The following is a 26,042-nucleotide window of genomic DNA, read 5'->3' as shown; positions in this document are numbered from 1 at the left end:
GGTAGATGATTTAGTACGGAGATGAGACATTTCTTCACCCAAAGAGTGGTGAGCCTGTGGAATTCATTACCATAGGAAGTATTTGATGCCAAAATATTGAATGTATTTAAGAGGCAACTAGATATAGCCCTTGGGATGAATGGGATCAAAGGTTATGGGGAGAAAGCGGGATTAGGCTATTGAGTTGGACGATCAGCCATAATTGTGAAGAATGGTGGAGCAGGCTCAAAGGGCCAAAGGGCTGCCTCCTGCTCCTATCTTCGCTGTTTCTATGTTTGGCCTAATTCTGAGCTAGTACAGTTTAAAGTAATGGTTTGATCCTTCTGTGAATTAGCTGTCCTACATTGTTCTGGATACAATTTGAAATATATGTGCAGAAACAACACGAAATGCAGTTGTTTGGAAATGTAGTGGTTTACTTCCATTGAGAGCAGTGTGTGAACGGAAGAATGTTGCAAAATTCTGTATCAAGCATTTGAATGTCCATTTCGATAGGATTCCATGTGATGAGAAAAAAGTTAGAAATGACTGCCATTGTTAAAGTGCTTCTGCCTCTCAACCTGCATGTGATCAATGTTTTGTTGCTGATAAGAATGAGATATTCATGGAGTAAAAAATAATAAACAGGTGCACCTTCATTTTCAGATCACTTGAATGTTAGTGAAAGTTGCTATTAAACTTGTTCTCCCCACCTCCTCTGCCGCACACCCCAGGCAGATTCAGAAGTTTGCAATGAGGCCATTCATCTCATCGTGTCTGTGCCTTTCAGAAAAGATCCTACTCCACAAATCCCATGTCCTGTGGGTGGGGTGGGGGTAGTGGAGGTAGAAAGAGTTAACCCTGCTCGGAGGTTAGAGCCACAGCTAGTCTGTGGGCCAGGGGGATTGGCAGAGATAATAAATAATGCTTTTTTTTTTTTAATGTTTTAAATGTTAAGTTTAACCTGTTTCCACAATTTTACAGTGCATTTCTTGTGGAAAAGCAGCCTCCACAGGTACTAAAGACTCAAAGTAAGTTTTCTTCAACTGTTCGCTTTTTGCTTGGGTTGAAGTTAAATGCCCCAACAAAGCCTCCTGTTGTGAAAGCCATAATCATTACGGAACAACAGGCCAGAGTTATGAGACAGCATGGGAACATACACAGGTAAGAATAAATTCAGTGCCCATGTATCTCTATGTATCCAGTCTGTTGTTGTTCAGTACAGACCCAGTCTCCCATACCTTTTTATAATACATGAGTATTCTGCTGTTTGTGTTTTATAAGGTCTGACACTTCTGAGAGTCATCCATGAAAATAAAACCTGATACTGTTATGATCCCAGCTGATGTTACTAGGCGAGTCAGATGCCAAACTGAAATCCAGCTTGATAAATCATATTTTTAACAAATTTTATTGAGTTGATCTTTTACTGAATCACAAGCATACAATGCTGCAGATTTGGTTTTAACATAATAAACTTATGTTTTAATGTACCACGAAGCAAAGATATAATAGAATAAACCAAACTAGTTACATATAACACCATTTGAAAGATTTTGAAATGCAGAGTAAAATACAACTCCTCTTTCTCAACATTGCCACTTTACACCATTCAAAACACTAGAGAGAATTCCCTTCTTTATAAATTCTGTAGGTTTGACTTGATTTGTTTCTTTCAATTCCCAGTCTTGGGAGTTTGATAGTTTCCTTGAGTATTCTCACAACTGAGTTAGACTTTTTCAATTTCCAATAACTCCTTTAGGATTCATGCCAAACATATTTTTTTTTGTGATTTGGAATTTCAAAATGAAGCTCTTACACTGAAGTGACCTATTTCCTAACTGTTCTGAACTGTTTCTTGCATCTAACTTCAACCAGGACCCTGTGCAAACTGAAAGCGAAAGCTTTCCAAGCTATGGATCTCCCCGCAAACCCCACCAAGCAAAATGAAATCCTGATTCTTCTAAATAGCAAGTAAACTAATGTTTTTCAATGTTTTGCTCTGTCCAGTTGTAAAACACTTAATGCTTACAAATTCCCATTATCATTCCCTCAGTCCCTCCCTCTGTCCCAAATACTGACAAGTTAATCAGTAACCCCTTTTATTTCTTATTAGTGAAGGGTTATGGGTAGCAGGCAAGACAGTAGAATTGAGGCCAAGATGCGATCAGCCATGATTGTGTTGAATGGTGGAGCGGGCTTGAGGGGCTGAATTTCCTACTCCTGCTCCTGGTCTTTGTTCTTATCCCCCTCATACACACAAACCAGAACCCACATGGCACCACTTCAAACTCCAAACTTTAAAATAAAAGGTGTTAATAAATCTCTCACCTTCCATCACATTATGACCAAAGTTTAAAATTTATTTTTTTTTTTTTTTGCAATAATAGCAAAAGTGACAACCTGCTGCATTTTAATACAGGACTTGATGCAAAAATCTTGGAATTTGACCACAGTTTCTCAAATTTCTAAAATTTAAATCAGTTTTAAGGTTAAGTACATCAGATTTAAGATTTTGCAATTAAATGTAAAAATGAATTGGGGATGAAATTTAAACTAGTTTTTTTGCCTTGCCCTTCTGAAGATGACAGTTCCCATGGGTGCAATCCCACAGATGCCAGCAAGCCCTTCATTGCTTTGCCCTGGGGTGCGTTAATATTAAAATGTGTGGGCCCATTGAGAATGGCAGCACAGCACTTAATCCATAGGCCCTGAGTGATCCAAGTGGGTTCTTAACAGGTAGGGCAAGGAAGCATTGTTGTGAATTTTTAATTTATTCCGTACTCCTTTCATGCCATGGGGTATAGTACGGTCTTGGCATGGTCGTGGATTTTCTTGTGTCCATTTTGAAAAGTTGAATTTAATTTGTGCATGTTAGCTGTTGATGATTTTCAAAAATGTGAAACTACCATATCCCTTTCTCCCCCTCTGCCAGTGAAAACACAGGAGAGATCATGAACAATACCAGCTTATTGGAGTTTAGCAATGCTACAAAAACCACCAGTGCCAGCTTCAGGAATATGGTATGTGTTAAAATTTTAAAAGCAAGTACTACCATCCCAGAGGGATTTTGTGTGCATATTTTTATTTGGATGTCCTTGACGTTCACCTTGGCTCTCTTAATTTTAGCCGCAGAAAAGTATTTCAGCTACGCTGTGGTGGTTATGTTGCTGGATTAGTAATTCAAAAGTCTGGACTAATAATCCAGAGAGCATGAATTCTTATCAGTTTGAGAACCTGAATTCATAAGATACAATATTGCAGCATACAGTGCAGAAGGAGAACACTAACTTGTCGTGTCTGTGACTGCTTTCTCAAAGACTAACTTGGCTAGTCCCACTCTCCCATTGTTTGTTTTATTTTCACCCTACAAATGTTTTCTTTTTCGTCAGTGCCATCTAGTTCTCAACTTTTCTGGCAATGGGAATGGTTTCTTAGTATATGTTCTGTGTGAACTTCTCATAATTTTTGAATACCTCTATCAAATCAACTGTTTTTTTTCTTTCTCTTCAAAGGATAAAATTCCCAATGTCTCCAATCTATCCATGTAACTGCTGTCTCCCATCTTAGAACCATTCTCTCAAATCATTTTTGTACTCTGAGATCACCACATACATCCTAAAGCATGCTGTCCATAATTGGGCATATTTCAGTTGAGGCTGAACTAGTGTTCTATAAAAGTTCAACATAGCTTCTTTGACAGGCATAGAATACAAAAGCAATAAAGCCCAGGATCCTGTAATCCTTTTTGATCACTTTCTTATCATTCTCTGATGGTGTTTGTGCACGTAAGTTCCTAGTTGTTCCTGTGTCTGTTTAGTATTATCTGCTTTAATATCTGTCCTCATTTTACCTACCAAGATATAGCTCTGCACATTAAATTTCATTTTTTGTGTCGCCCATTCTGCCATTTTGTGTCTGTTCTCGTTAAAGTCTATCACTTATCCTCTTGACAGTTTGCAGTACTTCCACATCAGGCATTGACTGCAACCTTTGAAATTATGCCTTGGAGGCACAACGTTTAAATTTATTAATATACAGGTAATCCTTACCTAACTTAGTAGTTCTGTTCGTCAGAATTGCCACTTTAAGTGAAACATGGGTCCCTATAGGAATCAGTTGGTCTCTAAGACCTAGTTTTTCAGAATTAAAAAAAATTGGTCCAGAGCTTCCAGTCTTTGAATAGTCTAAGTTTGGACATGCCCTGAATTGCCTACACAGCAATTGTCCACGTGGTTTAGATTTCTAATGAGCAATTGCCCTGTACCTGGAACACTCCAAAAAGTTCCCAGATTGAGTTGGAGTCACAGATTTTGATAGTTTCTGACTTACTAACCTGATTAAAACTTCTGGCTAACTAAAAAACTGAATTATAAGTACGATCACCTGGGGAAGTCATATTCAACAAACTCCTGGAGCTAAAGGCAAATAAATACCCTGGTCCTGATGATTTGCACTCTAAGATGCAATTAGGTCAATTGGGCAATTCATGATGGGAAATAAATGCTGGTCCAGACAATGATGGCCGCATCCCATGAATAAATTTTTTAAAATGCTAAAAGGGGTGGTTACAGAGATAGTGGATGCCTCGGTTGTAATTTTCCAAAAATCCTTGGATTCTGGCCAAGTATCAGAGGATTGGACAACTGCCGATTTGAACCCCTGTTCAAAAGGGAGGGAGGCAAAAAGTGAGTAACTGTAGGCTGATTAGCCTAACATCTATTGTTTGAAAAGTATTGGAATCAGTTGTTAAAGAAGTAATAGCAGAATGTTTGGAAAATCATAATCCAATCAGGCAGAGTCAGCATGCTTCCCTGAAGGGGAAGTTTGACTAAGTTTTTAGAATTTTTCCAAGGAATTCTCAACCAGAGTGGATAGAGTGGAACGAGTAGATGTTGTATGTGGACATCCAGAAGATGTTCAACAAAGTACTTCACAAAAGGTTGTCATGCAGTAAGAGCCCAGTGTGTTGGAGGTAGTATATTGGAATGGATAAAGAATTGGCTCATGGGCAGGAAACAGCAAGTGGGGATAAGAGGTTCTTTGTCAGATTGGTGACCTTTGACCAGTGTGGTTCCACAGAGATCAGTGCTGGGACTAGAACTATTTACAAGATGTGTGAATGACTTAGAGGAAGGAAGCAAATGCACTGTAGCCAAATTCACAAAAATAGGCAGAAAGGCAGGTTGCGAGAGGAATATAAACAGTTTACAGAGAAATATTGATTAAGTAAGTGAGTGAGCAAAAGATTGGTAAATGGAGTATAAGAAAATATGAAGTTGTTCCTTTGGAACAGGAAAAAAAACTATTATTTAAATGGAGAAAAACTGCAGAGAGCTGCAATACAAAGAGACTCGGGAACTTGTGCATGAAACACAGAAAGCTAGTGCACACAGCAGCAGGTAATCAGGAAGGTCAATGGAGTAAAAACAGAAGTTGCTGGGAAAGCTCAGCAGGTCTGGCAGCATCTGTTCTTGTTCCTGATTTACAGCATCCGTAGTTCTTTTGGTTTTTATTAAGGCCATTGGAATGTTACCCTTATTTCAAGGGGTTTGGAGTATAAGAGTAGGGAAGTCTTGCTGCAACTGTGCAAGGTCTAGACCACATCTGGAGTACTCTAAGCAGTTTTGGTCCCCTTCTTTAAGAAAAGAGATCACTTCATTCGAGGCTGTTCAGAGAAGATTCACTCGGATAATCTCCAGCAAGGAGGAGGACTGTCTTATAAGCAAAGGTTAAACAGATTGAGACTCCACGCAGTGGAGTTTGGAAGAATGAGCGGTGATCTAATTGAAGGAGGCTTGACTGGGTAAATGCAGAGAGAAAGTTACACTCGTGGGAGAGTCTAGGACTGGGGGGAATAGTCTCAGAATAAAGAGGGGCCAATTTAAGACTGGGGAGAGGAAGAATTTCTTTTGAGAGTCTTTGGAGCTCCTTGCCGCAGCTGTGGGGGCAGAATCCTGGAGTGCACTTAAGGCTGAGGTAGACTCTTAATCAGTAGGGGAATCGAGGGTTGCAGAGAAGGGGCAGGAAAGCAGATGTGGTGGAGCAGGCTCAAAGGGCTGATGGCCAACTCCTGTTCCTATTTCCTATTGACTTTATCTCCCTTCAATCTATAAACAACCGTTCACAACTACTTTGCTTCTTGTCACGCAGGCTGCCATCAGTTCTGATGAAGGGTCACTGAACCCAAATATTAACTCTGATTCCGCTCCATAGGTGCTGCCACACCCTTCATTGCTATGTCAATTGTTTTTTGTGCCAAATGTTTCCTTGTACCATAACAGTTCTTAACTTTGGTCAAAACTAAAGTCTAGTAAAAACTTTTGTCTGCATCTAGGAAAGCTGTAAGACTGTGATTCTGGGATTTTGAACTCTGTACCTAACCGGTATGCAAAAGTAATCTCTTGCCCAACCCGCTGCCGGCTTCTAGTTCTCTACCTTACTCATAGAGGTATAAATTACATGGAGGTCCTTCCTTTAGCTTTTGGCGAAGCAATCCACCCTCTCAATGGATGCAAAGACTTTTGTCCCTCTAGTTTGCTCATACAATCTAAGTATGGCTCTTTGCAAACAGACTATTAAAGCTGATTGCTTTGACAAGGCTTTGTGAGAATCACTGTTGGATTCTTTCACTAGCTATGTGCCAGATCAAATCCCCCAACTACTTTTCCTTCACAAAGCCCAAATTGAACTGCCTGCTTTGGTCAGTAAACACACACAAACTAAACAAAAGAACGCTGTCTTGCCAGTGCTGAACCCTGAATCACTATCACAAAGGCAACATGGCGTACTTTGCAATGAATCAGAAATGCAAGTTAATTATTTTATTTTCAACCCAACTGTTTTTGATTCTGCAGCCCATATAAATAATATATATTGATAGATGTACTTGTCCATCCATCCAGACTCCTTGGCTCCATTAGAGGCTTAGAAATGTTCAAGGCTTATTTATTGTTCAGGTTTTCATGATCAGTCTGGTCACTGGACTCAATGTTAACTTTTTTCTCTCTACAAAAGCTGCCAGACCTGCTGTGTTTCTCCAGCATGCTTTTTTTTGTTTTTGTTTCAGATTCCTTTGTGTTTATTAACTGAATTATAAGATATCTATCTGCAATCCAATTTAGTACCTTTAGTAATGTCAGAAATTAATCAACCACAACCCCCTCACTTTCTCCCTCACTCTCAACCATTTCATTCTCCCAGCATTTTAACAATGCTACTATAGTTCATTTCTTCTGAAATTTCTTGTCTTCTATGTTCCAAATATACTTCCTCCTCTAAATTACTGTTTTCCAGAACTTCAAAAACTAGGTAATTTTGCTTTCCCCCAATAATCTAGAGGCTTTAAAATCCGAGCTTGATGGCATCTGTTCTCTACTTCCTGGCTTGCTTTATTTTTTACTTGACTCCATCTTGACTGTATCTTACACTTTGACCTTTGTCTAGCCAACTTAATAATAATAATGTGGCTGTGTTTAAAATACTGTGCAATCAGTTTTTGATCATGTTAGTCATTTAAGGTGATTAAATGCAAGGCAATATACATTTCATTGGTGTTGTTCAAACATGCCTTGTTCAGTAAAGGAGATCCAAAACTGGTCTAAGATCAAAACAAATGTTAAGTAATCTCTTGAACTTGGGTAACCAGAAGCTGAAAGATAGAACACTAAAGCTTGGTCTTTATTCACTTAAAAGCATTTGGTTGCAGAGTTGTATACTGTGTATCTCCAACTAAACATTTTGCAGCCCTTCTGAGAATGATGAATTGGTACCAGCAGCACAATACACTCTTCATACTTTCTCATGGAGTTGCTTTGGGTTTTGATTATGATTGTACAAAAAGTATTTGGCAGTTGCAACAAACATTGTGATTTTACATCAAGATTTGTTTTTTTTAAACTGCTCCTCTCAGCTGTCCTTGACTTGTGCACCATTTGTTGGCCACACAAGCTTTCAGTTGCCTCTTTAATCTTTTCCAATGTTGTGAATGTGGCAGTTGGAAAGTTAATGAAAATGGTTCAAGTAACTTGATCCCTGATTTTTCTTTTCTGCCCCTTGTTTTAAAGAAAAGTGTTTGTTGGCTTGTGCTCAGCACCTCTTCCTATGTCAAAGCTAAGATCAGGAAAGCTCCATATGAAGAAACCTGAATGAGGAATCCCATACATTTAATACAGTACAGTTTCATTCATTGACCATAGATGTTGAATTTTAACTTTTTTGTGACTGCACCTGAAAAAGAGATCATGTCAAACAACCTGACAGAAAATGGATTACTTTTTCCAAGTGTGCAGATACAGTTACAATGTTTAAAAGACATTTGGATAAGTACATGAATAGGAAAAGTTTGGAGGGATGTGAGCCAAACATAAGCAGTTGGGACTAGGTTAATTTGGTAACATGGTCGGTGTGGACTGTTTGGGCCAAAGAGTCTGTTTCTGTACTGTAAGACTCTCTGATTAGTAACTGTTGTGGTGTAGATAACTGATTATTCATTCTATTGCTGCATGAGTGATATTGATGTGAGTGAAATTGGAATGCAGGCATAGTGCAAACAATGATAGGTGACCAGTTAAGCTTTTTGATGGTATTGATTGATTGTGGGAGAGATGTTGACCAGATTACCAAGAGAATTCCCTGCTTTTCTTTTGAAGGAGATCTTTTGCATCCATGTAACACTTTGGAAAAATAGAGGTGACACATTGTTGCAATAATGTAATAAACAGGGTGTTGATGAAAAGTGAAGAGCAGAGTATTTAGGGGAAAAAGAAAGGGAAAAATGTAATATCCTTAATTTAAATTAAGTAACAATAAAAAGTCTGCTGTACACTATGAATAATCTGACGTATGTTTTTACTTCTAAAAAAACTGTTTCTCTTTCTAAACTATTAGTGTGCTTTCCCATTTGAAAGGATCTACTTTTGATTCAGAGTATATTTCTTTTCCCAAAATTCAAGTCATTAAAGAAAATCAAACGGTCGGACCGCAGAGGGACTGAGTCAGTGACTGAGGAAAAGTTTGCTGTTCTATTTTCTTCTGAACTCAGCATCACAGGCAGTGAAATGAAATACCACGTTCAGGTATCGGAACATTTATCACTAACAGTTATTTCATAGGTGGTACAGAGAAATGCTTCAAGAGAATTCTGGTGTTAAAGCTGGTTCCTGTATATATTGTCATTTTAAAGACCTTCACATCCTGCACCAATTCAGTTAAAGAGGACGCCTGAACACGTCAGCCTTAAACCATGTAAATACCACTCTAACTGCTATAATTGGTAGATTCTTGTGTGACGGCGGTGCAATTTGACTTGTTGCCAAATTGAATACCTTGCTTCTCTTCCCTTAACTTGCCTGAAATTTGAAGACTTGCCATGGGGATAACATTTCACCACATCAGTGTGCTGTGCCCCCAGCCTTAGTACTCAAAAGGCAGTTCATCTGCATTGTACAGTAATCAAATATTTTGATTAAATCTCTCAGTTGAAATGGAGGAAGGAGTTTAAGAAGTCAAATGCCAAAGTAGGTGCAAATCAGCCAGGAATTTTGTTCCTGGGCCCTGATCCCATCCTTGGGATGACATGCAGGTTGTGAAGTACAAATACAGCAGAAATTTTGAATGAAGTAACCAATTAAGACAGCGGGTGGGCTCCTGTCTCTATGGCCAGTGGGAGACTATCCTCCTGTTATGGATGGCAGCTCTACTGTTAATGGTGTGCTCTGCTGAAGTGTGAAGGGAGGCATGAGGGGCCTCCATTCCCAGTTACCAGCCACAAAGAGGGTAAATATGAAGGGCCAAAATGATTAGGGCACCCTTGGTAATGGATGCTGCCATTTTGGCCAATTTTTAGAGGGACACCTACCATGTTGTCAGCCAGAGGCTCCATTCATCTATCCAACCTGTCATTGGGAGGCCACCATTATTTAAAGACCTACAGCACGGAAACAGACCCTTTGGTCCAACTCATCCGTGTTGACCAGACATCCCAATCTGACCTAGTCCTGTTTGCCAGCATTTGGCCCATGTCTCTCTAAACCTTTCCCATTCACGTACCTATCCAGATGACTTTTAAATGTTGTAATTGTACCCACCTCCACCTCCACTTCCTCTGGCAGCTGTTCCCATCCACGCACCACCCTCTGCATGAAAAAGTTAATCCTCCGGTCCTTTTTACATCTTTCCCCTCTCACCTTAAACCTATACCTGTCTAGTTTTGGACTGCCCTTCCCTGGGGCAAAGACCTTGGCTATTCACCCTATCCATGCCCCTCATGATTTTATATATCTCTCCAAGGTCACCCCTCAGCCTCCGACACTTCAGGGAACAAAGCCCTCTCTGTAGCTCAAACCCTCCAGTCCTGGCAACATCCTTGTAAATTTTTTCTGCAACCTCTCAAACTTCATGGCTAGTTTCCCTATGCAGCAAGTAACCTGTGTGCCAACTGGAAAAACCAGTCTACATTAGGAGCAAGCCCAAGGGGCTTAATTGATTATCTGCCACAATTGGATGAATAACCATTCCTTTTCATTATTACACTCACGGATAATTCCGTGAAGGCAGGAGCATATTGAGGGTCTGGTTCGACTAAATTTCCCCTTTCCAAGCTGTATTCACAGGATATTTAAATTTGATCTCATAATACTGGCAATGAGTGTTGAGGTCCCACTCCGCTGCACAAAATCTAGCAATTCCTGAGTCCGAGCAGAAGCACTGGCCACTGCTGGGACTGCATCCAACAGAGACCTATTGATGGATGCCGGCCTCACTGCAGCGCAAGTGGCGTCAGATAGGCATCAGTGAGTAAAGGAATTGTTTTGCAGTGGGGAATATGGAGAGAGAGAGAAATTTGCTGTGAATACCTTACTAGGAAGCACTGCATCCCACCCTCCCTGAAAGATGGTTGTCAGGGTACTCCAGGCGGCTTTCCTGAATAGCAGAAGATTCTCTCTTTTTTTATTCCCCAAGTATATTATCTACAAGTACGTAAAAGTACAAAACAGGTCCGTACAGACTTTGCAGAAAATAATGGAATTTTGACATTCCTCATTTTAGAGCTTTGATCCATTGCAACAGAAAATCATTTTCTAATAATGAAAAGAAATTATTTGAATTCCTACTGAGACTTTGATGGTATCTCAAAACTTAGCAGACACTTATTAAATTTTGGCAGCAAGGCCTTTAGGCTGTGATCTTTCCCAACTTTTTTACGTATAATTCTGTTATTGGAATAAGGGAGCAGATTTTAGCAATGTAAATGTAAGGGAAGGTAGCACACAGATGTCCTTCTCCACTTGCCACAGTAAGGAGAGGGTGAGCAACCCATCCCTACTTGGCTCGCTTACTACCTTGATTTGGATCCTGTTGGCATTGGTGCATTTTCTTCTTCTTTTTACTGGCCCTTGTATCAACCCATCTGGCTTTTGGGCAAAAGGCAGTCCGGAGGAGTCTAAATGGGGCTCAGGAGTTAAAATTCCATTATGATTGGGATCTAGATTCTATATCCATATCAAGATATGGGAGTGAGTTGAGACCTTTCCTGTGACCAAATAAAGTTCAGTAAAATGTTTCTTGTTATGTTGCAGGCTATATCATTGCCTATTGTCGTGATTGTTCACGGCAGTCAAGACAACAATGCTACTGCTACAATTTTGTGGGACAATGCATTCTCTGAAATAGTAAGTATGTTTGACTTGGACAGTATTCTGCTTGCACCTTTTAAGACTTTTTTAAAAGTAGCTATCAAATGCAATTTGTGGCATTGTCACGGAGTCATGCTGCAAGGTGGTGTTAGGTTTAACATTGCAAGCCTGGTCAGTTCCTGAAGCTGCTTCTGCTATCTCCTGTCTTTCACCCTATCACAAACCTTCTGTTCTTGTCTAGCCACCCTTTGAGCAAAACCTACTATTTCCAGTGTCTCTTTGTTTTGATGTAAAGTCACAGCCTGAAACATTTAATTTGGTTTCTGTTCACAGCTGCTTCCATAACCTTCTGGGTATTTCCAGCATTTTCTATTTTTTTTTTTTCTTCTTCTTTTCAATTTCCATCATCCACGGTAGTCTGCCTTTTGATCTAGAATGTAGTGTTCTTTTTGTCTTGCAGGAAAGATTGCCATTCCACGTACCAGATAGAGTGTCATGGTCTCAAATGTGCGAAACCCTCAATATGAAGTTTATGGCAGAGGTACAGTCAACACAGGGCTTGTGCAAAGAGCATTTTGTCTTCCTGGCACAGAAAATCTTTGATGAGCAGAGCTATGGCATGGAGGACTTCACCAACCGTATGGTCTCTTGGTCTCAGTTTAACAAGGTAACAATAACTTCTCTAAAGTCTGAGTTGTTATGCGGCAGCCCTGTGTCTAGAGTAGTACGATATGGATTGCTACATTAAATGACTATATTTCATTTATTCATTTCTCAGTCTCTCTCTGTCTGGTATCCTGAATCAGTTCACGGGGAAATTTTAACCGCCCTAAAGACAGGAGGAAGATGGGATAAAATGACAGGTGGGGGTTTGCTCTGCAATCCCACCACCATTTTTAGTTATGTCTTCAGCCACAAGAAGGCTACCTGAACCAGAGGAGTGCTTGAATTTAAGTAGTAGGGTCACATCTCAGTAACATCTTAGACATGACTATGGCATTTTGACTGCGGGCCCCAACCACAGGCCACTCTGTTGCTGGCTTGAAACAAACACTTGCAGCAAGGATCCAGGCTGAGGTCTTTGGCTTGCTTCTTCTGTGCCAGGAGAATCACCCACTTTGCCCCCATCTGCTAAATTTCTTCCCTGAGATAAAACTGGTCCTTTAGATACCCCAGGCCCCAAAACCCCTTCGTGCCCTACAGGGCCAGTAGGTGATCTGCTTCCAAGCAGCAGCATTGTGAAACTTAGAAGTACGTGACAAGTAGCCTGGAGTGGATCTTGATGAATTACAGGAAAATATCCATGCCCCAAGTTTATTATCCTAATGTGTCTAGTTTTTTTTTTCCCAATGACTATGACTCCGTTTTTAATTCTTCCAGGAAAATCTCCCCGGAAGAACCTTTACATTTTGGCAATGGTTTGATGGTGTGATGGAGCTCACAAAGAAACACCTGAAGGATTACTGGAATAATGGGTAGGAATTTTAGTTGATATTAGTTGATTTGAGCAGTTCGTCTGTGTGCAGATGGACTAGTAGATGCTAATTTTGTGGTGTTGGCCTCAAACATCTTTGTTCAAATATAGGTTGTCCTCACTTAAAGTTGCAGTTGTGTTCCTGAGAATCCTGTTTTTAAGTGGATCATGGGTTCCCATAGGAATTGATGTTAAGCTAGTGTTGGGTTTCAGCTGATACTTTCTTGCTTGGCAAAACTAGTTTAGATGAAATACTGGATCATGTTGGGTAATGCTGCATTACTAGCTGAAATAACTTGCAAAAATAAATAAATTGCCAAATATAACAAATGCATTAATTAAATTACATAATACTCTCTCGCCCACATCACTCCTGAAACTCAGCTCTGTCTGTCCCACTAGCTCTGTCTTTGGTGCATGCTTAAAGTTCTTCCACAACGTGGTGCTGATATGTCCTGACATCAAATGACTTGCATGTACATTGACACACAATGCACATGAAGTGATGTTGATGGGCAATGATGACATAGTTCAGAGAAACAATCCCTCAAAATAAAACCTCATTCCAATTCCATGACTGTAAGTGGGCAGCATTAAACTAGTAGAACTTTAACATACAAATGCCATCTTTAGATAAAATGATAATTGGTTGGAACATATTCTCTGTATTGGTAATCAAGACCAAATCCCTCAGAGGTGAAGAAATACATTTTGAGTCTCATTCTGTTTCTCTACTAATCAAAAAATAAGTGTTACATTGGGCCAGATTGTCATATAATCAGGGTCAGCCAGTTATTTTCTTGTTATTGAAGTATATAATTGTGAAAACACAATGAATTGGACATGATTTAATATTGCAGAGAGATGGTGATATTGTAACTAATAAAATTCTGCTAATAAAGATTCAGACTAACTTTGGATGTTAATGATAAATGTACCTGGTTCAGCTGCTGATATTCAAAATGTTTAAGCATTGACAGTTAGGACAATGTGAATGTGGAAGTGGAATTTTTCTATCTGCATACAATGTTGCAAACTAGTACGGATACAACGTACTGAAGGATTTACCTACTTGACTTCGTACCCTTACTGTGATCCCTGGGAAGGGATTTGCTGAAAAGTGCATTCACTATACTTACCTTTTATTTGCAGATTAATCCTCGGTTTTGTAAGTAAGCAGTATGCCAACAGACTGCTTAATCAACGAGTAAATGGGACCTTTTTGCTGCGCTTTAGTGATTCTGAGATTGGAGGCATTACAATAGCATGGATTGATGACTCTGAGAAAGGTATCAATTTTTCTGCTTCTTACACCACTTCTATCTTAAAAATTATAAATCTGTATCTATTGAATAACCTTTTGGATATATTTACCCAATTTTTTTTTAACTCCACCTATTTTTCTAATCGACCTGTTCCAAGACGTCATTGCACATCTCTGGAGCAGGTGGGATTGAACCCAGGTGTCTCAGTCCAGGGGTAGGGACACTACCACTGCACCACAAGAGGGCCCAATCATTTATAATTTTGGGTCCCCTATTCAATATACTGCAAGTCAAAGTACACTGGGACTGCTTATGATTGAGATAATTGGGACATTTTGAAATTAAATTACAAGTCTGAGAAATCCAGAAAGAACATGGACCTCTATAACAAAAAAAAGTACAGAATGTTTGAGTGGTGTTGTGTTAAACTGGAGACCGAACTGAAAAGAGCCCTCTAGTCCCTGCATCCTCAATTGACACCCAGTGTGTCTGCATCAGTTTCAAACTTCCCATATTTGAACTCTCCATGGTCTCCATCCCCATCGCTACCTCTTCAACCTTTTCTAGACCCATTTCTCTGTTGTTCCAACTTTGTGTGTATCTGTTTCTCTCCATTCTACCATTGGTGGTCGAACTTAAATGCATATTAGCTTGCTGTTCATCCTGGCTACATCTCTCCACCTTCAGAAATAATCTTAAAAGCTACATTTCCAATAAAGCCTTCAGTCATTTTCCCTAATTGTGAAGCACTGTAGAAATGAATGTTCCCAGTTTACATTGAGGATGTAAGTACAGGTGTTCCTCACTTAGTGGTTCCATTCCTGAAAATGATAACTTAAGTGAATCAACAGTTTCCATGGGAGTTGGCATGGAAGCTGGAATTGGATTTTGTAGGTCATTTCAGGAAAAAAAATTCTAACACTCAGCTGAGTAAGTTGAAATGCTTGGCAGAATGAAATAACCTTGAAGGTAAAAGAAATTTAAAATATACAAGAGAAAATTTAACTATACTTAGAGTGCATCCTGCTTACACTTTTTTTATAGAGCACTGAGCTCAAATGTCACTACTCACATCCCCATCACCTCGATCCTTGCTGAATTACGTGAACCCTTTCTTCTCCATTGCCAGCGTATTTTCCTATTTCCTATATCAATGGCTATCAATTGCTGCTCCTTCAGCCAACCAGTGATTTGCTGGAATTCTTCCCCAGTAGCACATCCATTCCTTTAATTGTTGAATGTGAATTCTGGTGCTGCAGAAGTGCTGGGACTTTTACAATCCCCATTCTTTCTTTTAAGCTGACAAAACTGCTCCTGGCTCTTATGGCTGATTTTCAATCACATTGGAATTCTGGCATCAGATCAGGGAAGCTGCTTTAAGCCTCATGCAGCTGGATCCTTGTTATGTACAGAGATATTGAGCCCCATAGGCTCTAGGGTTGAAGAAGCCGCTTTGCAATCATCGTGGTGCAACTGCTTACTGACAGGAGAAACACTTTGTGTTTGGTGCACTCAGTGGTTGAAACTTTGATGCGGGTTTGGCAGATCATGAAGGAAACATCAAAATGAATCTTGTGATGTTTGAAATTGCAGGCCCCATTAATTTTAATGTTAAAGCAGAATCCTGTTAAATGGGACAATGTTATGAGGTTTTAGCAAAGATTTATAGCTCAAGTTGTGGGTGAGGTTGTTGACTTGCTTCCCGAGCTGGCTTGTTTTCATTCAGACGTTTCGTCACCATGCTAGGTAACATCGTCAGTGAGGCCTCCGTTGAAGCAATGTTGTTCTGCTCTGCTTGGAATTTATACTGTTTGGTCTATTATGGTGAGTAGTGTCATTTCCGGTTTTTGTTCTATATGGGTTTGTATATGGGGTCCAATTCTGTGTGTGTTGATTGCATTATGGGTTGAGAACCATGCCTCTAGGAATTCCCATAATACAATCAACAAACACGTAGAATTGGACCCAGTGTTTGTTGATTGCATTGTGGGAATTCCTAGAGGCATGGAATGCAATCAACAAACACGTAGAATTGGACTCCATATACAAACCCATACAGAACAAAACTGGAAATGACACTACTCACCACAACGGACCAGACAGTATAAATTCCAAGCGGAACAGAACAACATTGCTTCAACGGAGGCCTCACTGACGATGTTACCTAGCATGGTGACGAAACGTCTGAATGAAAACAAGCCAGCTCGGCAAGCAAGTCAACAACCTCAATGTTATAAGGCCTATCTGTATTTGAATGTTCAAAATATAGCTTTGTGCTATCATGGAAACGTTTAAGTGACTCAAGATTATCCAGTTTACCTTCAGATGAGGTGTCTCCATGCATAGTGCTAGGAAGTGAAGACCCATGCAAAAAATATTTTTGAATTAGTTACGAATTTTTTGTTTAGCTTCAGGCTCCTTCGTTTTTTTTTGATTGATTTGTATTTATATTGCTGATTGGTGTACTTCCTTAAAGATAAGCGAAGCAGCAGTATTATGTGGTCCAAATTGCTGAGATGTTTCAATCAAAACCTTTTTTGTCTTTGTTTTGACTATTTGTTGATCGTGCAATTCAAGTGTTGAACTGTACAGACAACAGCGTGGAAAATTTCCCCATCCGATTTATGTGTTGCTTTGGCCTGACTGTTTGTTTGTTTGTGTCCTTTTGTTTTAGGTGGCAGACAGGTGTACAATGTTCAGCCTTTCACTACAAAGGATTTAACTATTCGATCGCTGGGAGATCGTGTCCGAGATATTGAACGTCTGCTTTATCTGTATCCCAGCAGACCCAAAGATGAAGCCTTCAAAAAGTACTACACAAGTAGGTATTAAGAATCTTATTCTGAGTTTTGAGGAAGGGTCACCGGACCCGAAACGTTAACTCTGTTTTCTCCTTCACAGATGCTGCCAGACCTGCTGAGCTTTTCCAGCAACTTTGTTTTGTTGTTGTTAAGAATCTTATGTTAAGCTGTGTACAGTTGGGTTGCAAATCACTAATTAGTTTAGTGTGGTTATACTGCAGGGTAATGAGGGTTGCTTTGATATTATTGATGGGAGAACAATGCACAGCTTGCAGCAAACTTAGCACCTCCTGCTCTACATTGTTCAAAGTGCTGTTTAACAAAAATCTGATGGTAGTTACGTTTTTGCTATTAAATTTTAAGGGGGCAATTTTTGTTTGATGCATTAATTGGGTGGCAACAGGAGTTGCAGTCTCATTTGCAGAACTGAACACTGGCCGTTGGTGGTAAGAGGATTTTTAATCTTTTGTACAAGTCTGAACTGTGAAATTTGCAGTTCAAATTGAAAAGTTCCCAGCCTTGAGCAAGATTTTAACAAGGTGTCGATATTTTCTAACCAACCTGTTGGGTGATGTTCTTGCACACCTCCCAGAGCAGGTGGAACTTGAACCAGGTCTCCTGCCTCCGAGTTAGAGACATTACCACTGCACCACAAGAGCCTCATTTTAACAAAGTGTACTCTGATAGGAAGTTGGAATTAGTTAAAGAAGCTAAAGCCAGTTCCCCTCTAACTGGGTCAGGTAGGCTGTTAATGTTAGGAGTGTATGAAACTAGCCAACTTAATACTGGAGTGTGACTAGAAATACAGTGATGAGGGTTGGGGGAAGAAGGGAAAGATGTGTTCCTTTGCTTTTACTTTTTCTAACAATATTGACCTTCAGGAATTGGTTCTTGAAGTACTAGAGGCAATGTTATCTGGTAAGTGACTAAGATTTCTTCTATTCCTAAGGTTCAAAATATGGAATTAGTGGTGAGTTTTTTTTTAGATCTTAAATATATAATGAAACACAGTAATGAAGTAGCTAGTTAGAACACAGGATAGTAGGACAAAGTGACGCTTCATAGCTGCAGCATGCAGGAACTCCTGGATATCAGTTTGATCCGAGACAAACACGTCTACAGGAAATGTTTAAAGTTTGAGCAGTTTTAGCTCCATTTGAATTGGAGGCTGAATATAAGCACTATGTCAGGGAGAGAGAGTTACCTAGATTCTTTGTAACGGGAGGCAGTTGCAACTGTTAACATAGGGTTTTCTGATTTGGTCAGTGTCCAAGGGGTAGGAGAGGGACTGAGTGAGACAAATAAGGGGACCCAGAGGATATGAATGCAGGATCTGTGTCTTTGCAATTGTCCAACACTTTCAAAGCTCTTTTCAGCCCATTTGAATGAGTATGGGGATTGCACAGTAGATGAACTAACTGACAATGGCACAGTGGTATAGAAGCATTTAAGGGGTGCATTTAGGGACAATATAGTCAGTGATTGATGTCATTCTCAGCAGTAAATAGCATGGGTCCAAATGGTTGTGTTGCTGCCCAGTGCCAGGCTTCAGGATATCTGCTCAGGGCTGGAGAGAAACTTGGAGTGGGAGGGGAAGATTTCGTCATTGTGGTCCATGTAGGTACCAATGACATCGGCAGGACAAAGAACGATATTCTACATAGTTCGTATGAGAGGCTAAGAACCAAATTAAGAATCTCAAAGGTCTTAATCTGAATTTTCTGTGTTGTCACCTGAGCCATGTGCAAATCTAATTATGGTCATGGAAACTAGAAGCAAAGAGCAAGACTAGGCCATTTGGCCCTTTTGTGCCTGCTCCACCGTTCAATAACATTTGCCAATCCCCCCTCTCAATGCAATATTTCTGCTTTCTCTCCATTCTCTTGATGCCTTTTAATATCTTAAAAATTGATCAGTCTCTTTCTTGAATGTACTGTGACCCATCACAGCCTTGTGTGGTAGCAAATCCTGCAGGTTGGCCACCTTCTGAGTGAAGAAATGTTTCCTCATCTCAGTCCTAAATGGCCTACCTTGTATCCTGAGACTGGGTGTACCCTGATTCTAGACTCCCCAACCACGGGTTAACATCTTCCCTGCATCTAATCTGTCAGCCCTATTAGAATTTTATACATTTCAATCAGATCCCCTCGCATCCTACTAAACTGTAATGAATACAGGTCAAGTAAAGCAAATCTCTCTTCATAGGACAATCCTACCATCCCTTGGATCAGCCCAGTGAACCTCCTACTGTATACTGTCTTTGGCAAGCATACTCTTTCTTAGGTAGGGAGACCAAAACTGCACCTAATACTCTTGGTGTGGTGTCACCAATACCCTGTATAACTGCAATAAGACATGCCTGCTTCTGAGATTAATGTGTAGCTAGTGTGGCAGTAGTAGCTCTGGTTCTTGGGTGCTGGCACCAGTACTTGGGATCACTGGGACAGTCTCTATTTGAACTGAGCTGAGCATGTGTTCTTTGCAAGTCTTATCACAGAAGATTTTAAACTAAGTAGTGGGAGCAAGGGATCAAATTTTGGAAGATGTGGTAAATCAAAGGGTTAGAGATGAGACAAAACAGAAAGGTATTATTACAGGAAATGATAAACAGACCCTGTGACAGGAGGGAATGAAGAGTACAAATTTAAGAGTAAATCCGCTTTTAAGGCGCAAGGTAAACAAAGGTGCGAAAGATTATCGGGAGTGTGAAAGGTGATCTCATTGTAGCATAGAGGATTCTTAAGGGGCTTGACAGGGTCAATGCTGAGAGGATGTTCTCCCTCATTGGAGAGTCTAGGACCAGAGGGCACAGTCTCCGAATAAAGGGGAGCCAATTTAAGACTGAGACAAGGAGGAATTTCTTCCGCATTGAGTCTTTGGATCTTCTTGCCACAGAGAGCTGTGGGGGAAGAGTCCTTTTGTATATTTAAGGCTGGGCGAGATTACTGATTGTTTGGGGAATCGAGCGTTCTGGGGAAAGGGCAGGAAAGTGGATGTGAGAACTGTCGGATCAGCCACAATCCTGTTGAATGGAGGAGGGCTGAACAGCCTACTCCTGTTCCTATTTCTTACAGGTAGGTGGGAATTTGAATTTATGGCTCTAATTAGACCAGTCAACTAAATCTTACGAAATAACACAACAGATCTGAGAGGCTGAACGGCCTACTTTTCCTAGTCCATGGTTATTCTGTGAGAGTTTCAAGGCAAGACCTGATTTGGCACTCCCACTGGCTACATGCTAATCGGATGTTCTTGCTGGTTAGGGAGGGTGGAAAAACAGCAAGCCCCTGCACCACATTGGCTGATAATTCAGTTCTTTGAGGAAGTGGAAGGGGGAGCAAAAATAAATCCTGGCATGAATTTGGCAAAATCTGCAGTGGTCCCTTTTTAAGGGCGTTCTTTAAGTCAATCCAAATTGTATAGGAGCAACAGGCAGAGCAAACATAGCGCATGTATGTTGACGTGGGCTTGTGACGCCAATTTAATTATTGAAGTAAAGCTCCTGCCAATTTGTCAGGCCACTCATTTCAAGGCCTACTCAAATTAAGTCGAGGGTCAGGTGAGGTGCCTCAGGTGCCCAATAGTAACGTTTGTTTCTTGAAGTATATTTGCTTCCTGTCCCATTTTCCAGTAGAAATAGGGCAAGTGCTTGAAAAGTGAGTCCTAAATTTCCAAAGCAATTGATTCAGTCTCCACTTGCAGTGTGCTGAGTGTAAATCAGTAGTCAACCAACTTCCACTGATTTACAAAAATAGGTTATACATCATTTTCTTTCAGAAAAGAGCTCCATACAAAATGAATGAAAATGTCTGCCATTGCTGGGCCTATGTGTATGGTGACAAATAGTTGATTTCCCTCCCAGTTCTTTATTGTGTAATTATTTCTTCTGACTAAAGATTTAAGTATTCTTGTGCCTGCACTGGGTTACATTAATGTGAACATATGAATTAGGAGCAAGAGTGTGGCTTATAATTGCATCAGCAGCGATGGGAGATGGCAGTCATGACTATAATCGATGTTGCCAATTGTTTGGAGAATTTTTTTGTTTTTTTGTAAGGACAAAAATGTTGAGGAATTTAGTGCCTAGGCAAGTAAATGGAGTTGAAATACAGATCAGCCTTATTCAAAATTGAATTACAGAATGTGCATGGGGCTGAGTGGGCTACTCAGGCTCCTATGTTCCAAAATTAATTTGTATGATTTTAAATTGCACTTAAGAAATTCAGAGTCAAGTGTATGAATATCATCCCTACTTGACTTGGTGGTGTCTAGTTTAACACTTGAGTGATCGATAGTTAAAGAAAAATCTTTGAAAGACTCTTGGGTTTTGTTGCTGAATATATTCAGGATAAACTAGCAAAGCATCTTGTTTTTGTTTTATTTTCCGCAGAGGAAGTGAAGGGAAAAGATGGGTATCTCCATGCTGGAGTAAAAACTACAGTGAATGGGTAAGTGAAGACAACCACGTGAGGCCTAATTTTTTTGACTTTTGCTAATTTTAGTGAGTGAAGTATACCTGGGCAGAAAATACGTACAGACTAGAAGGCCAATGATCTAAATGTGCACTCATGACAGGGAGCCTCGGGTATGCTGCGGAATTATAAGTACACTTCCCGTTTCCATCTCCTAACTGACATCCAGCAAATATCTGCCTCCTCTGACTCTCTTACTCATGTTGACAGCCATCTTCTGAATCCTTTAACTTCTGAAGGTATCAGTCACTGACCAGGGCATTTCTAACCACTTCCTAATATCCCTCATCACTTACATCCATGTACTTCCTGTTTGTCCCCTAAACCACTAATAACAGCCTAATCTTTTTGCCTTCCTTTGTCCTGTGATCCTGTTGCAGCTGTCCATTTGCTAAACCACTCTGTCATCTTAATCTTTGACTTTGCCTCTAATTTTTAAATAAAGGTCTTCATATCTGTCATCCTAGTAGTTCACTCTGATAGGAACAGGAGTAGACCATTCAGCCCAACAAGCCTGTCTATCATGCTAACTGATATCGTAACTCTGTTCTTTTACTTGCATGCTATATCCTTCCCTTTTTCCAAACTGTTGTCACTACCACCAGTCAAAATCCCATTCTCAACCATTTCTGTCCGAGCAAATTATGCCACATCACCAATGTCCTTTTTTGCCTCTAAAGTCTTTGCATATGTTGTCAGCTCCCCAAATGCACATTTAAATCTTTCATTGGTTTTCAGCTCCTTACCATATCATCAAAAAACTTTTAAGCAAAATTACCAACAATATTCTGTAATTGTGACTATGTTCCTGCCGTCCCATGAACACTCTGCAGCTTTTGACACATTGAATCCTGCCATTTACTGTCAACACTTCTTCTCCATAGTTGCTGTCTGTACTTCATTGCCATGCTTAGCCATCCAATTGGCAGGGAATGATTGAGTTTTAATTTTTCCACTTCCAACATCTTAGATCTTAGCTGCTATTGTTGCCTTGCCTCCCAGGAGAAGACCATTGTGCCTGTTCTGCAACTCAATTAGATCACAGTTGATATGAACCTCAATTTCATATGCTCTACCTGTTCACTTCACCCCCACAACTCATCTCTCACGCACTCGCTCCCACCAGTATTTGCAGTTTTTTTTTAAGCAAGACAGTTCCAAATCTTCATTACCCTTTGTGTGAAAAGATGTTTCCTGACATCAATCTTGAGCACCCTAGCTGTTAATTTTAAAATTATGCTCCCTTGGTCTGGACCACCAAAGGCGATCACTTCTCCCAATCTACCTTATTGAATCTTTTAACTATTGTAAACGTTTCGACTGCCTGACTCCACACATTTCTGTGTAAGAAACGGTTCAAATCTGTGATTTAACCTGCAGTGTTAAGTAACTGTTATAAATAACTATTAATAGCATCATCTGAACTCTTCATTGAAATTACTGCCTCATAATCACTCCAAAGTTGTTCATTTGTTCTAGCCTGCAATGGGTGTAGTCAACAGCATGACTTGATTCATGTCATCCCTTGAGTCTCACTATAACCTACTTGCCATTTTCTTGTGCATGAGCCTTTCCTGTGCCACCAGACAAACACTATGCTGAATGATCATTTGTTTTTACATTTTATGTCAGTGAACAAACACAAGTGGTGGCGCAACCCATGGTCCCCTCACCAGTGTCGCAGTCTTGTGTGGCGTGTACAATGCCTGAAATGCCAGGGTGGCCACAGGTTCCATGCAATCCAAGTAACATCAGCTATGATAAGTAAGTGTAGAAGTTGTTTTAAGAACTGGTGTTATCAAATTTAGTTGAATGTCCATTCTCAGCATACATGTTTTTCTTAATTAGCAATTCTTTCCTCTTTTTTTCGCTAATTCTCTTCACTTTCTTTGTACTAGTTCTCTTCCTTTCACTCAAAGTAATTTTCTGTCCTCACTTGCACTGGCGTCTGTTACCTTTCCATCATTTCTAGGATTTATCTGAGGAGATAGCTGCCCTGCCTGCAGTCTATTAACAATCACTTGACCAGTAAATGCTGCATGGCAATTGTTCTTTCCCCTGTTTCCACCATCCCTAGCATCTCTTAGTCACTGAGGGGAAGGGAGGTGGATAGTCTTTAGTGCCCCATTAAATCTAGCCCCACCTACACATTTGCCAGTGTTGTTGTAAGTGTTCCAAATTTGAAAGATGAACAAATTGCAGAAAGTCACATCACTTTTGGTAGAAGTGCAATATATGGTATAATGTTATACTCCAAAAAATAACTATTTAAACAGAATTCACTGAGCACTTCACTTCAGTTAGCCACATTCCATAAAACTCTCTTCCTACTAGTTTCTAGCTCCCCACATTTAACACCCAATCGGAGGGCTGGTCAGTGATGCAGAGAACCACCTATATCGTGGGTTCAATTCCTACACTGCCTGAGGTTACCAAGAAGGTCCTGCCTTCTGAACCTCTCCTGTCACCTCCCTTCTAATGAGAGAGAAGCCCTATGGTCTGGTAGGACCATGATGATTTTACCTTTTACTTTTCTTCCCCAATTAATTTTAACTCATATATCCAGCACGTGTTCTCTCACTTCTTAGGTCTCAGGCATTCTTTCAGACCACATTAGGTGATAACTTATAAAAGTGCAGGATCTCCCATTACAATATGTAGTTATGTGTGGTTGTCCAGCAGAGGATTGTTTCTATTTAACAGCAGCCTTTTGCTTTTAAACTATCTACTTTTTAAGCTTTAATTTAAATCAGTGCTGGATTAAAATACAATTCTTTTGTCGTCATCTTCTAACAGGGGTGATGCTGCAGTTAACTCTTCAATTTCATTACCTCCTAATATGATGTTACCAACAAACCAGGATGACGATTTTACGAATGCAATTCAGGGGTCAGTCCTGTTTCTGAAGACTTTGGTTTGGGGAAATATTAGAGTTGGGTTTTTCACACAGTGTAACTGTTCTGATGTTAATGGAGTGTGTTGAGCTGAATTTTCCTGAGTCTTACTTGATATGGGCAACGAGGCTGTTTCTCTCTAACTCGAATTCCATTTCCTTCTGTGCAACTCAACTGGATTTCTGTAGGTGAAGGAAGATGTCTTGCTTAAGGACAACTGTCCCTCCAATTGCATGCCCTTTCCTTTGCATACGAAGATAGTAGCTAACTACCTTGGGGCTTTTCTGATCTTCTAATAACCTTGGTCTCCTTCAATGCTCCAGTGTTGGTGTTCAATTTTTGTTGATCAACTAACAAGTAAGAATCCTGAAACACTCCTGATTTGTATGGATCGATTTATACAAAGTATTATTAGTAGTCACTTGGAAGTACAGAATTAGTGTTGTTGAAAAAAGAGACGTTAATGGAGCTTTTTGTCTTGTTGTCAGGACAGAATCACAAAAATACCAAATTTCAAAGGGAGCAATCATTACTGTGCATATGAACCTAACCATGCTTGCACACTTAAATTTGGTATCCAACATTACATGTGATTCTGCAGTTGGACAGCACTTAGTAAATAATCCCAAACGCACTTGGTTGTACTAACACAGCCAAATTTAGATCATCAGTTGGGCTTGCAATGCAGCTCGCTTGTAGTTGCTACATATATTTACATGCAGGGCTCTGTCCTTAGAAAACAGAAAGAACATGTCCTGGCATGGAGGCTTTTCCAAATAAAAAGCTTGGGAGACTGCCAATGGCAGTGCCTTAACTAATTGGAGTCAACTTGCCAATTAATCATACCTCTTCTTACCGAGTGTAAATTGTTTCTTCTTGCATCTGGCCTGATGAGTCCGACAAAATGTTTGGACAGCATGTCTGTCTTATTTAAGTATTGTTACTTCCTAAGGAAGAAAAAGCCAGTGCTTCTCTTTCACTGCTTTAAGATCTGTGCAGCTCGAGATATTTTAATATCTAACTTCTGTTAATCCCTCCTCTGAATTGAACATCCAAGATCATGAACTCTGTGTGGGTAATCACAGCATTAGCCCATAGCTGATATAGTGTCACAGTATTTTGAAGATTAAGTAAGGAGTTAGACCCCTTAAAGCTTTGCTTTCATACTCCAGGTTCTTGGAGTTCAGAGTCATGTAGCAAGACAAACATATTATGTGACCTAACTAATAATTTGTCTTTCTTTTGGAAAAGCAGCCATCTCGTTAACTCATTTGGAAGTGAGAATGACTTGGACATGAATTTTGACGATGATCAGCAGTTTGTAAGAGGGTGAGCCAGATCAACATATTTAGATCCCTTTTGTTGCAGGTAAAGTTCCCTCTTTCACCACCTTAAACTTGAACTCGCTCCACCAGCAGCTGGCATTGGTTGCACAATCTACAAGATGCACCACAGGAACTTGCCAATGCTCCTTTGACAATACCTACCAGACCTCTGCCATCTCAAAGGACAAGGTTCAGA

The 26,042-nt window shown here is 40.1% G+C and overlaps 2 protein-coding genes across 5 annotated transcripts in view; both read left to right on the top strand.

The window, feature by feature from the left end:
- The window catches only part of dnajc14 (DnaJ (Hsp40) homolog, subfamily C, member 14), a 248,787-nt gene that overhangs the window by 83,930 nt on the left and 138,815 nt on the right, over nucleotides 1-26,042 (top strand). The window lies entirely within an intron of this gene.
- LOC109924857 (signal transducer and activator of transcription 5A-like) overlaps nucleotides 1-26,042 on the top strand; it is a 50,003-nt gene that overhangs the window by 19,293 nt on the left and 4,668 nt on the right. The window contains exons 6-17 of the mRNA XM_048618874.1: nucleotides 964-1,143; nucleotides 2,915-3,002; nucleotides 8,934-9,056; nucleotides 11,559-11,651; nucleotides 12,076-12,282; nucleotides 12,996-13,090; nucleotides 14,242-14,378; nucleotides 17,029-17,175; nucleotides 21,546-21,603; nucleotides 23,260-23,391; nucleotides 24,424-24,516; nucleotides 25,773-25,850. Of these exons, the coding sequence (XP_048474831.1) occupies nucleotides 964-1,143; nucleotides 2,915-3,002; nucleotides 8,934-9,056; nucleotides 11,559-11,651; nucleotides 12,076-12,282; nucleotides 12,996-13,090; nucleotides 14,242-14,378; nucleotides 17,029-17,175; nucleotides 21,546-21,603; nucleotides 23,260-23,391; nucleotides 24,424-24,516; nucleotides 25,773-25,850 (1,431 nt within the window). The remainder of the gene's footprint in view (nucleotides 1-963; nucleotides 1,144-2,914; nucleotides 3,003-8,933; nucleotides 9,057-11,558; nucleotides 11,652-12,075; nucleotides 12,283-12,995; nucleotides 13,091-14,241; nucleotides 14,379-17,028; nucleotides 17,176-21,545; nucleotides 21,604-23,259; nucleotides 23,392-24,423; nucleotides 24,517-25,772; nucleotides 25,851-26,042) is intronic.

Source organism: Rhincodon typus, chromosome 41 (assembly GCF_021869965.1).
Source record: "Rhincodon typus isolate 14 chromosome 41, sRhiTyp1.1, whole genome shotgun sequence".
Classification (NCBI taxonomy): Eukaryota; Metazoa; Chordata; class Chondrichthyes; order Orectolobiformes; family Rhincodontidae; genus Rhincodon; species Rhincodon typus.
Note: the sequence above shows the minus strand (reverse complement) of the source record. Positions and strands in the feature narration are given on the sequence as shown.